At 41.9% G+C, this 12650-nt stretch overlaps 1 protein-coding gene across 1 annotated transcript in view; it reads left to right on the top strand.

The window, feature by feature from the left end:
- LOC126184374 (glutamate receptor ionotropic, kainate 2-like) overlaps window positions 1-11522 on the top strand; it is a 326740-nt gene extending 315218 nt beyond the window's left edge. Inside the window, exon 13 of the mRNA XM_049926759.1 lies at window positions 10226-11522. Within this exon, the coding sequence (XP_049782716.1) occupies window positions 10226-10363 (138 nt within the window). The 3' untranslated portion in view covers window positions 10364-11522. The remainder of the gene's footprint in view (window positions 1-10225) is intronic.
- The last annotated feature ends 1128 nt before the right edge of the window (window positions 11523-12650 follow it).

The raw sequence follows: 12650 nt of genomic DNA, 5'->3' as shown, positions 1-12650 counted from the left end.
TACTAGAAATCGTAATTTATTCTTTAGAGTTTGAGGCATTTGCTTGTGTGGAGTGAACCTTCTAGTACTTCTCCATAAATTTAACGTTATGGAATTGGGAAAAAAGCTCAATATTGATTTAGTTCATATCTGGAAAGTAGAAAGTAGAAATGTTAACAGATAGGGAAGAAAGCACAACGTCACTCGGGTCATGTAAAGGGAGAGGAGGAGGGGGGCGTGTGCAGCAAGTTTGTGTTCCGGGATCCGTTGCTTTTCCTGATATAATTCAATGATCTACCAGAAAACTTGACAAATGACTAAACAGCTTTTCTCTTCGTAAATGGCACAAGTGTTATTGTGAAAAACGTAGAACGTGTTAAAATGCTGTTGTTAAAAGGACAGGTGGTGACACGAGCATGTGGCTTTCAGGGAACAGATTAAGGCTTAAATGCGGCAAAACGCAATGCATGGAGATTCTCCGACGGAATTGTTCTAAAAGCGAAATTTTACTGTCCGGAGATGCTCAGTCTGTGATGTCAACCATTTTAAATTCTTAGAATCCAGGGTAGAAGTAATAGTGCAGGAAAATTGGACTTTTACTGGCCAATAAATAAGCATAATCTACACATAATTTTAATCGACGTTACGCATCCCAAATAAGACTTAAATGTGTTTGTGGCCGTTCCACGCTGGTGCAAAAAAATTCTGAGCGCCGAAAACCCACGGAAGTTTTCGGATTTTTCAGTTTTCCTCTTATAACTCGAAAGCGATACATCCTACAGAAAATTTCCAAAACATCAAACTGAAAGAGCATAAAATTTCGCGTAGGATGATCTATTGGAAATCTGTTCACCGTTTAGCTACAATCGATCATCAAAATTAGCAATTTTCCCACCTTGGGAGGAAAGTGAGTTGCGTTCATGTTCCAACGCCTGTAACTCAAAAATGGCTACTACAAATGAAGATTGTCATGCATGAAAGTTGTAGAATATAAATTTTTGCATAAAAAGAGCTCCTGAATTTTAAAATTCACTCACATGTTTTCGAAGATACAAATAAAACTGTGACAATAAATTCCTGCTAAGACATTTTTCTGAAGTCAAATTACTTTTGAACCCCAAATCATCCACATTCGTCCAAATATTCATATTGTATGGCAGTTTAGTTAGCTACATAACTATCTACCTACCTAGATAGCTAACAGTAAGTATTAATATTTATTAATTATCATGCAAATCCAAGATGCTAATAAACAGGTCTAAAAATGAAAAAGACCATTCCAAATGACAGGTTTTATGAATGGAAAAGCTACCTCAGTTGCACTATAAAATTGATGAGAGATGATTCTTACACAAAAATTCAGTTAGACCGTCAGCGAGAGCGCACCGCTAGCTCCTGCTACTAATAAGGCGAGTACACCGTTCGCTTATTACATATTTTTACGAGCTTCAAACAGGAGCGACTGCAGTAATGGATAGGAACTCTCATTGTTGCGTACAGATTCGAGCTGAGCTGGCGACCCTTCGCTCACAGCTTCAGGCTGCGTTGGCTTCCGTCACACAGCTTGAGGCTGCTGCCAGGGAGCGTCACTGTGGGGATCGGACGCGGGGATGCCAGGGACGTCGAGCACATCCCACGTGTCCTCCGATTGGTCCACTGCTGTGACCTCCCCGAGTACTGCCTGCACTGAGGTTGACCCCTCACCCGTGGTCGAGTAGGAGATCATTCCAAAGTCTGGCAGGCGGCGAAAAACTTTCCGATGGGCCGAAAGTAGGGCCTCCCCGGTTCGTTTGACTAACAGGTTTCGAGCGTTATCTGTGGCTGACGATGTCTCTGAGCCGGATGCAGTCGTCCACCCTGTTCCAGAGGAAGCTTCTCGGCCCTCAAAGTCTGGGCATTCACAGACGGTGGGTTTGCTGGTAGCTGGGAGCTCCAACGTTACGCGCGTAATGGGGCCCCTTAGGAACATGGCTGCCAAGGAGGGGAAGGAAGCCAGTGTGCAGTCCGTGTGCATTCCCGGTCGAGTCATTCCGGATGTGGAAAGGGTGATTCCGGATGCTATGAAGAGTACAGTGTGCAGCCAACTGCAGGTGGTGGCTCATGTCGGTACCAATGACGTGTGTCGCTTTGGATCGGAGCAGATTCTGTCTGGTTTCGGGAGGCTAGCGGAAATGGTAAAGACTGCCAGTCTTGCTTCCGAGATTAAGACGGAGCTCACCATCTGTAGCATCGTCGATAGAACCGACTGTGGTCCTTTGGTGCAGAGACGAGTGGAGGGTCTGAATCAGAGGCTCAGGCGGTTCTGTGACCCTGTAGGCTGCAGATTCCTTGACTTGCGCCATCGGGTGGTGGGTTTCCGGGTTCCGCTTAATAGGTCAGGTGTCCACTACACACAGGAGGTGGCAACACGGGTAACGGGGGCTGTGTGGAAGGGACTGGGTGGTTTTTTCGGTTAGAGGGTCTCAGGGAACCACAGAAGGGGCGTCCGTCTAAAAGTGGGCAGGTAAAACACTGTAAGGTAGTTGTAGAAACGATTGGTATTGTAATTTTAAATTGTCGTAGCTGTGTTGGGAAAGAACCAGAGCTCCAAGCCCTAATAGAAAGCACTGAAGCTCAAATAGTTGTAGGTAAAGAGAGCTGGCTAAAGCCGGAAGTAAGTTCAGCCGAAATTTTTTCAAACGATCTAACAATGTTCAGAAAGGATAGATTAAATACAGTTGTTGATGGAGTATTTATTGCTGTCAGAGGTAGTTTGTCTTGTAGCGAAACTGAAGTGGATAGTTCATGTGAAGTTGTATGGGTAGAGGTTATACCTGACAATCGGACTAAACTATTAATTGGATCGTTTTACCGACCCCTCCGACTCAGAAGACATAGTTGTTGAACAGTTCATAGAAAACTTGAGTCTCATTTCAAATAAATACCCCGCTCATACAATTATAGTCGGTGGTGACTTCAATCTACCTTCGAAATGCTGGAAAAATTATACGTTTAAAGCCAGTGGCAGGCATAAAACATCATCCGAAATTGTACTGAATGCTTTCTCCGAAAATTATTTTGAACACTTAGTTCATGAGCCCACTCGTAGCGTAAATGGTTGCGAATGCATACTTGATCTTTTAGCAACAAATAATCCTGGACAAAAATGGGTGTTGTGTGATGTCCTTAGGTTAGTTAGGTTTAAGTAGTTCTAAGTTCTAGGGGACTCATGACCATAGATGTTAAGTCCCATAGTGCTCAGAGCCATTTACAATCCTGGACAAATAGCGAGTGTTGTGACGAATACAGGGATTAGCGACCACAAGGCAGTTGCTGCTAGGCTAAATACCGTAACACCTACAACCATCAAAAAGAAACGTAAAGTATATTTATTTAAAAAACTGATAAAAATGCTCTTAACGCCGTTTTAAGAGACAGCCTTCGGCTCCTTCCGATCTGATCATGTAAGTGTAGTAAAGTTGTGGAATGTTTTCAAAGAGATAGTATCAACAGCAATTGAGAGATATATACCACATAAATTAATAATTGATGGTACTGATCCCCCATAGTACACAAAACGGGTCAGATCGTTGTTGCAGAAACAACGAAAAAAGTATGCCAAATTTAAAAGAACGCAAAATCCCCAAGATTGGCAAAGAAAGTTTTACAGAAGTTCGAAATATAGCGCGTACTTCAGCGCAAGATGCTTTTAATAATTTCCACAACGAAATTCTGTCTCGAATTCTGGCAGAAAACCCAAAGAGATTCTGGTCATACATAAAGCACACCAGTGGCAAGACGCAATCAATACCTTCACTGCGCGATAACAACGGTGAAGTCACTGATGACAGTGCCTCTAAAGCAGAGTTATAAAACACGGTTTTCCGAAACTTCATCACCAAAGAAGACGAAGTAAATATTCCTGAATTCCAATCAAGAACAACCGCCAAGATGAGAAACATAGAAGTAGATATCCTCGGTGTAAAAAAGCAGCTTAAATCACTTAATGAAGGTAAGGCTTGCGGTGCAGATTGTATACCAGTCAGGTACCTCTCAGAGTATGCTGATAAAATAGCTCCATATTTAGCAATTATATACAACCAATCGCTCACAAAAAGATCCGTACCTAAAGACTGGAAAATTACTCAAGTCACACCAATATCAAAATAGGTAAGTAGGAGTAATCAGCTGAATTACAGGCCTATGTCACTAACGTTGATTTGCAGTAGGGTTTTAGAACATATACTGTATTCGAACATTATGAAGGACTTCGAAGAAAACGATTTATTGACATGTAGTCAGCACGGATTCAGAAAATATCGTCCTTGTGAAACACAACTAGCTCTTTATATTCATGAAGTAATAAGTGCTATCGACATGGGATGTCAGATTGATTCCATGTTTTTCGATTTCCAAAAGGCTTTCGACACCATTCCTCACAAGCGTCTTCTAACCAAACTGCGTGTCTACGGAGCATCGCCTCAGTTGTGCGAATGGATTCGTGATTTCCTGTCAGAAAGGTCTCAGTTCGTAGTAATAGACGAAAAGTTCAAATGATTCAAATGGCTCTGAGCAGTTCGTGGTCGTGCGGTAGCGTTCCCGCTTCCCGTGCCCGGGTTCCCGGGTTCGATTCCCGGCGGGGTCAGGAATTTTCTCTGCCTCGTGATGACTGGGTGTTGTGTGATGTCCTTAGGTTAGTTAGATTTAAGTAGTTCTAAGTTCTAGGGGACTGATGACCATAGATGTTAAGTCCCATAGTGCTCAGAGCCACTATGAGACTTAACATCTGAAGTCATCAGTCCCCTAGAACTTAGAACTACTTAAATCTAACTAACCTAAGAACATCACACACATCCATGCAAGAGGCAGGATGCGAATCTGCGACCGGAGCGGTCGCGCGGTTCCAGACTGAAGCGCAAAGAACCGCTCGGCCCTCCGGCCGGCAGACGGAAAGTCATCGAGTAAAACAGAAGTAATATCCGGCGTTCCCCAAGGAAGTGGTATAGGCCCTCTATTGTTCCTGATCTATATTAACGACATAGGAGACAATCTGAGTAGCCGTCTTAGATTGTTTGCAGATGATGCTGTCATTTACCGTCTTGTAAAGTCATCAGATGATTAAAACGACTTGCAAAATGATTTAGGTAAGATATCTGTATGGTGCGAAAAGGGGCAATTGACCCTGAATACAGAAAAGTGTGAAGTTATTCACGTGATTAATAAAAGAAATCAGCTAAATTTCGATTACCCGGTAAGTCACACAAATCTGAGGGCTGTAAATTCAACTAAATACTTAGGGATTACAATTACAAATAATCTAAATTGGAACGATCACATATATAATATTGTGGGTAGAGCAAACCAAAGACTGCGATTCATTGGCAGAATACTTAGAAGGTGCAACAGGTGTACAAAGAGACTGCTTACACTACGCTTGTCCGCCCTATTCTGGAGTATTGCTGTGCGGTGTGGGATCCGCATCAGGTGGGACTGACGGATGACATCTAAAAAGTACAAAGAAAGGCAGCTCGTTTTGTACTATCGCGAAATAGGGGAGATAGTGTCACAGACATAGATAAATGTAATGTGTTGCGAATACATAGAAAGAAGGATCCTTTATTGTATGATTATATGATAGCGGAACAAACACTGGTAGCAGTTACTTCTGTAAAATATCTGGGAGTATGCGCGCGGAACGATTTGAAGTGGAATGATCACATAAAATTAATTGTTAGTAAGGCGGGTACCAGGTTGAGATTCATGAGGAGAGTCCTTAGAAAATGTAGTCCATCAACAAAGGAGGTGGCTTACAAAACACTCGTTCGACCTATACTTGAGTATTGCTCATCAGTGTGGGATCCGTACCAGATCGGGTTGACGGAGGAGATAGAGAAGATCCAAAGAAGAGCGGCGCGTTTCGTCACACGGTTATTTGGTAACCGTGATAGCGTTACGGAGATGTTTAGCAAACTCAAGTGGCAGACTCTGCAAGAGAGGCGCTCTGCATCGCGGTGTAGCTTGCTGTCCAGGTTTCGAGAGGGTGCGTTTCTGGATGAGGTATCGAATATATTGCTTCCCCCTACTTATACCTCCCGAGGAGATCACGAATGTAAAATTAGAGTGATTCGAGCGCGCACGGAGGCTTTCAGACAGTCGTTCTTCCCGCGAACCGTACGCGACTGGAACAGAAAAGGGAGGTAATGACAGTGGCACGTAAAGTGCCCTACGCCACACACCGTTGGGTGGCTTGCGGAGTATAAATTTAGATGTAGATGTAGACATGATACGTGAATTGGAGTGGCAATAATTAAAACAAAGGCGTTTTTCGTTGCGACGGGATCTTATCTTGAAATTTCAATCACCAGTTTTCTTCTCCGATTGCGGAAACTTTCTGTTGGCACCCACCTACGTAGGGAGAAATGATCATCACGATAAAATAAGAGAAATCAGGACTCGCACAGAAAAATTTAAGTGCTCGTTGTTCCCGCGTGCCGTTCGAGAGTGGAACGGTAGAGAGACAGCATGAAGGTGGTTCATTGATCCCTCTGCCAGGCACTTTATTGTGAATAGCACAGTAATCACGTAGATGTAGATGTAACTAATAATTGTTCTGTATTTACATTAATCTACAACTTATTTTTTTTTATTTTTGTCTGCGTTTCGGGTGAGATGGTCCCGAGGAGGAAACGTCGTCTGGTTCTTCGTCTTCTTCTGGCATGGGACCTAAATCGATTTCCTCCTCGGAGATATCAATCTCATCGTCGATTTGCGTCGAATCAAGGAAGATGTCCTCTTATGTTGGAGAGATAAGGCATGAAAGCCCCTTGCTATCAGCTGCATATAGGCGAGTCCTTTATACACTTTATTCGTGCTGGATATTATGTTTAGCAGTTCCCAGGATATTGGAGGCTGGGTGTTTGCTATGGGGTCAGGTCGTTTTTGTGCTCTTCCATCCTCATCTCAGTGCATCGAGCTGATCATTCCTCCACAAATGAACCTGCAAGTAACCCTGACAGATTGCTGGCAAGCGTCGTCTTCGGTGTGAGGCAAACGTGCCCAACTGAACTGCTCTCTGGAACAGTTGCAAACGAATTTTATTCAAAAGCTGGAAACTGTCACCTGTTTACAAACACACAATGAACTTCACTCTTGCGTCAGCGATCTTATCAGGAGTGGTGCTGTGATCCGTGAGGTATGAGGCAACGCGTTGGAGATTCGCGTTCTTATGTAATATGTTTGTGAATTTGCTTTTACCCTGACGAAAAAGTGTGTGGGTGTTGTGACAGCCAGTGAAGGCGTGAAGAAATAATACATGTTTTTTGACTTCTTGGGAGAGCATAGAACTGTAGAATGTGTAAATGAATGTGTCTTGGTTGTCTTTGTCCAAATTTCATAAAGAAGATATTGGTGACTGTTTCATCCTGCTCACTACTATCAGCTACGTTGTCAGTTAGCAGGACCAACAGATCAGTATCTTCCCTGGCAGTGAAGATGTTACCTCCCTTTCTCACGTCTTTTCTATAGCTGTGCCAACAAACAAGGGGTTTCCGTCCTCAATGGCCGGCTTGACACCCTTCGCCATACAATTTTCTCTCAATGTTGGGACAAGGCGTTTCTTATTAACTTTTAATAAGAGACAGTCTTTTGGCATAGCTGGTGAACTCGTCTCATCAAATAAAACAGAAACGGATGATGCAGAGCAGGCTCTTCGGGCACGTTCGGCAGATTTTATGCTTTTCTCAGCTCCCTTCTCACGCCATCAATCGAACACTATGCGTACTTTTCAAGTATGGAGGAAAGCACTTAATCAGTATTCCACACAGCTCAGTAAGAGAAACCCACCGTCAAGGACAAAGTCTGTGTTGCTTGTGAAAATATTGACTGGATTGAGCTGTTCAAAAACTCACTGATTTTCTTGACTCGCGTATTATTCCTTCGTCATCAAAAAGAGTTATTGGATATGGGGTTAACTGAATAGCGAAGTATGACTGGAGCTGTTACGATGAATTCATATGCAAAAGGATTATGCGGAAAATTGTATCTGGACTGACAGGGACTAGTTCAACGTTTATCTTGACTGTAAGCTTTACGGCTCACATTGCACTTGCTTAAAATTCTTCCCTCTAATATTTTCCGAGCATTTTTCTGTTTTTTATAAGCCTCTTGGCAGTTGCTGTCATCACGTCCCAACACTTCAGTACTAATGCACATGACTGGACGTTCCTTGACGGTATGGGTTATGAGAATCAAACCACTTAGTGAATTTTTCCACATCAGTGATGTTAAAATTGAATATTTGGACTAATGTGCATGATTAGGGGTTCAAAATTAATTTGGCTCCACAAACAGTTCTTAACAGATATTTAGCGCTACGTAAGTTTTCATGTTTTTATTTGTATCTTTGTAATTTCAAAAATTTGAAGCTTTTTTATGCAGAACTTGATGCTCTACAACTTTTATGCATGACACTTTCCATTTTTAGTAGCCCTTTTTGAGTTACAGGCTTTCGAACATGAGAAAAACTCACTTTTCCGCCAAATTGATAAAACAGACGATTTTTTACTATCGATTGTGTATAAATGACTGAGCCGATTTCAACTTTTAACTAAGTGACTCTAAGATCAGATTTCAACTTTTAACCAGGTGACTCTAAGATCAGATTTATGCTTTATCATTTTGTTGTTTTTGGAAATTTTACGTAGGATGTACCGTTTTCGATTTATAAGTGAAAAACTAAAAAAAATCGAAAACTTTCGGCATTTTTCGGCCCTCAAAAGTTTAGCACAAGCCAGAAACCGTCGCAGACTCATTTATTATTTTGGATGCGTAGCGTCGATTAAAAATATTTCCAGCGTTTGCATATTTACTGCCCAGCGCAGCCGTTTTTAGGGCTACTTTTCCTGTGGTATAAAGGTTCCTTTGAAACATCGCGGTGCAGAAGCTGAACGCTGCTACCTTCAATATAACAACAACCTCTAGTGTCTCTGACCCCGAAACGCAAAGGCTTGTTTACTCTGATTACTTTCACTTTATTATGTCGTGTAGTGTCATGTTTCGGCGCAACTCTGGGCTCTCGCCAAGAGTAGTTTTAGCCCAGAAAAGGCTGATCTGCGGTGTCGGTTGACCAACTTCGGTAGGCGATTGTTTATTTCTCTCGGAATTTTAAATCTGTCGTCCTTGCATAGTGGGATTTGTTGTTGACAATTTGCCTCCTTCAGAAGAAACTGAAACATTCATTCAGCGAAAACTAAACGGAAAAACGATATCCACTTGCATGACATTCCTTCAAGCATTGTATAGAATGAAAGATGTGCACCGTTCACAAGGTTCAGGTAAGAGTGAAAAAAGTAATTGACAGACTCCAAGTATTTACATATAAGTTGAAAGGTTTACTTTCGACACAGCTCCTCTATTGTGGTTCAAATGGCTCTGAGCACTATGGGACTTAACTTCTATGGTCATCAGTCCCCTAGAACTTAGAACTACTTAAACCTAACTAACCTGAGAACAGCACACAACACCCAGCCATCACGAGGCAGAGAAAATCCCTGACCCCGCCGGGAATCGAACCCGGGAACCCAGGCGTGGGAAGCGAGAACGCTACCGCACGACCACGAGATGCTGGCCCTCTATTGTGTACAGGCCTCTCATTTTTATCTTTTTTTGCTAACTCTTTAATTTATTTGTTTTTTTACTGTTACGCTAACTTAAATTCCCCATAGATGAGTAGCCTTTCTACTCTCTCTTACTTACTGCACATTTTACTGACACAACTTTCAAATGAAGACGATTGACAGGATGGCTGGTGTGTGTGTTCCTTGCGTTTCCATTTGTTTACCGTCAACTCTAGCAAGTGGATGAGTTACGTTACTACCGGTAGCTGCATTGTGTGCTAGTACCAAAGAATCCAAGTCAGTTTTGTGTTACGTTTTTAATAACGGCAGGTTTACTAGCATGGTACACAGTTATGCGTTTATGAACATGTCTTGAGAAGCGGAAGTGAATTATCGAAAAATATTGGATGCTATTTGAAAAACATGTAGTGTTATTCATATCTTCGTAACGAAAAAAGTTACACAAAAGGCAACCATGTTGATTGATTTACTCTGATGACTAAACATCATTTGCTTGACACACTTTTATTTTGTTTCTGGACAAAAGTTATTTGGGGTGGTAAAGATAAATGAGACATATGTATACCTGCGTCTTAATTGAACTGCGGGCAAAGTAGGAACTAGAATGAATTTAAGTTTGAAATTGTTGCCAGATGACGCCGTGGGAGGCGCTGGTGAGCGAGCTGCGCTTCGTGGTGCAGTGCAGCAACAACAGCAAGCCTGTGCGGCCCCGTCGCGTTGATTCCACTTCCGGAACGGGCAGCTACGACGACTCCTACCTGCGGCAGTAGTGACTGGGGCTGCTCGCCACATTACCACTACTATGGGAACAGAATGCAAGTGAAGCTGTAGTGTCTCACGTGCATCGAATACTTCCCTATGCACCATGGCGTTAGACAGCAGCTGTTAACAATCATAAACAGCAACCTAATGATAGATGCACTTCATTTAATTTATACCCCACATTGTAAATCCACTCGTAGGAGGTATATTTGACATGAGAGGTATACACTTTTGCACAAAAAATATTGTTGACTTCGTCTTCGTAGTAGGAGATCTGACATTCTTCCACGTCCCTGACGAATCTAGCGATTTTTAAAGCAGAATAACAATGTACACTTAAATACTGTAGTCTTCTTGTTAGTAGAATTTTTAATATTTAAACATTAAGCAGTAATTTATTTAATTAGTAAGAATATAAATTTGTTGTTTTCCTAGTCGTATTTAGTTCAGTAGCTGTTTAGGAAACTTTTCAGTTCACAACATCAAGTACTAGTTACTCTTCATCTGTTGCTAGGTCGATCGACCCACTAAGAGAAGCCAGACAGCAGTATTCTCCAACAGGACATTTGGTCGTTTAATGATTAATAAATAAAATACCTTTATCTCTTCATACTGAATCCCTCTATCACATTACATTACCTGTGCAAAAGGACTTCTGTGCTATTTACTTTTACTCTGATATTAATATTTTTGAAGCTTCCTGGAAGATTAAAACTGTGTTACAGAGCGGGACATGAACTTGGGACTTTTGTCTTTCGTGGGAAAATGCTCTACGAACGGAGCTACCCAAGCATCACTCACAACTTCAGTTCCTGTAGTACCTCATCTCCTACCTACCAAATTTCACAGACGTTCTCCTCCATAACTTGCGGGACTAGTACCGCTGGAACAAAAGGTAGTGCGGAGAAATCCCATAAGCACAGCCAGGGGGTTTGTGTCCAGAAATAATTTTCACCCTTCATCTCAGTGTGCGCTGATTTGAGATTTCGTGGTGGATTAAAATTGCATGCTTCGACGTAGCTCAGTTGGTCGAGCAACTGCCCACGAAGTCAAGTCCCGGTCCAACATCAAGTTTTAATCTGCCGCGAAGTTTAAACTCAACACGCCATCCACTGCAGAGTGAGAAATCATATCGTAAATAATATTTTCATGAAAGGAAGCTCGAATAGTGTGGTTCATTTCTCATATGATTTATGAAACATTGTTACTGTTTTTTACACATATCCAAAATAAATAGTTTATACTAACACATTTTGTAACATTTATTAGAACTGGGTTTCAAAATATCTAGTTCTTTCAATGTCTAAGATTTTCCAACAATTAATACTGTTAACATCTGAATTGACTTAGAAACCTTTAGTGTTATTCAGCTGTCTAATTCAAGTGAAATATCACTCAATTTTTTCCTTGTCATATTGTTATAAATGGAAATTTATTATATCTGCGGAGTATATCATCAAAATTTATCTGCTTCGAAAACAGTTAACAGCCTGATCATGGATGGAAACATCTTTATATAGTTACATATTTGCAGTATTTCCAAGATTGTCAGAAATGTTAGTCTAGATTTTTCATTCATAGTGTAACGTTATTGGACTCACCAGTCTTGTTTAGGTTCACGTTATTACAAATTCATTGTTACGGGTGGCCATCGTTGAGATACATGGTTAGGGTGGGCTACCGTGGTATGTTCTGCAGGAAGAGCACCGTATGGCGTGGGTCATATGCAGGTGCCCCACTTGCGTGAACATACGCCGTAGAGTAAATTAATAAGAGAGGAACTTGTGCAGAAATACTCTAACATTCTTGTTAAGTTGATAGTAAAGCCGAGGTTCCTGAGCCGGAGTCAGATGAGCGCCGCCAGTTCCCTTTAATCAGAAGCTCTGGGAATGCTTCAGCGACCACCGTGCGGCATTGTTGTGGAACGATGTTTCACAGAGAATGAGGATCCAAATTAAAAGCCCAGATAGCGAAGATGGTACAAACCTCTTAAAAAATAAATAAAATGCAAACAAAAAATAAACTTCGATCACAGTGTGTGCTGCAGGTTGAGGAGGTGAATGGCTGTTGAGGTGAAGGAGTTGTTAGGTTGTAACCTCTGGGGAACCTGCCGCGCCTCAGTAGTGTAAGCTTACCCAGTCACCCAGGACTCTCTCTAGTTGGGCTCTTATTTCCATAGCTCCTCGTGGGACGTCCATGAAGCCTACATCAACTTCAAATACTCCCATCTGTTCGGGTGGTTCTTTGGGCAGTATTAACACCCAAACCCCAAGGAGACCTCCGTGGCTAGTACAC

Source organism: Schistocerca cancellata, chromosome 4 (assembly GCF_023864275.1).
Source record: "Schistocerca cancellata isolate TAMUIC-IGC-003103 chromosome 4, iqSchCanc2.1, whole genome shotgun sequence".
In the NCBI taxonomy this organism is placed as follows: Eukaryota; Metazoa; Arthropoda; class Insecta; order Orthoptera; family Acrididae; genus Schistocerca; species Schistocerca cancellata.
The sequence above is the reverse complement of the archived record's forward strand: the minus strand, read 5'-3'. Positions and strand labels throughout refer to the sequence as shown.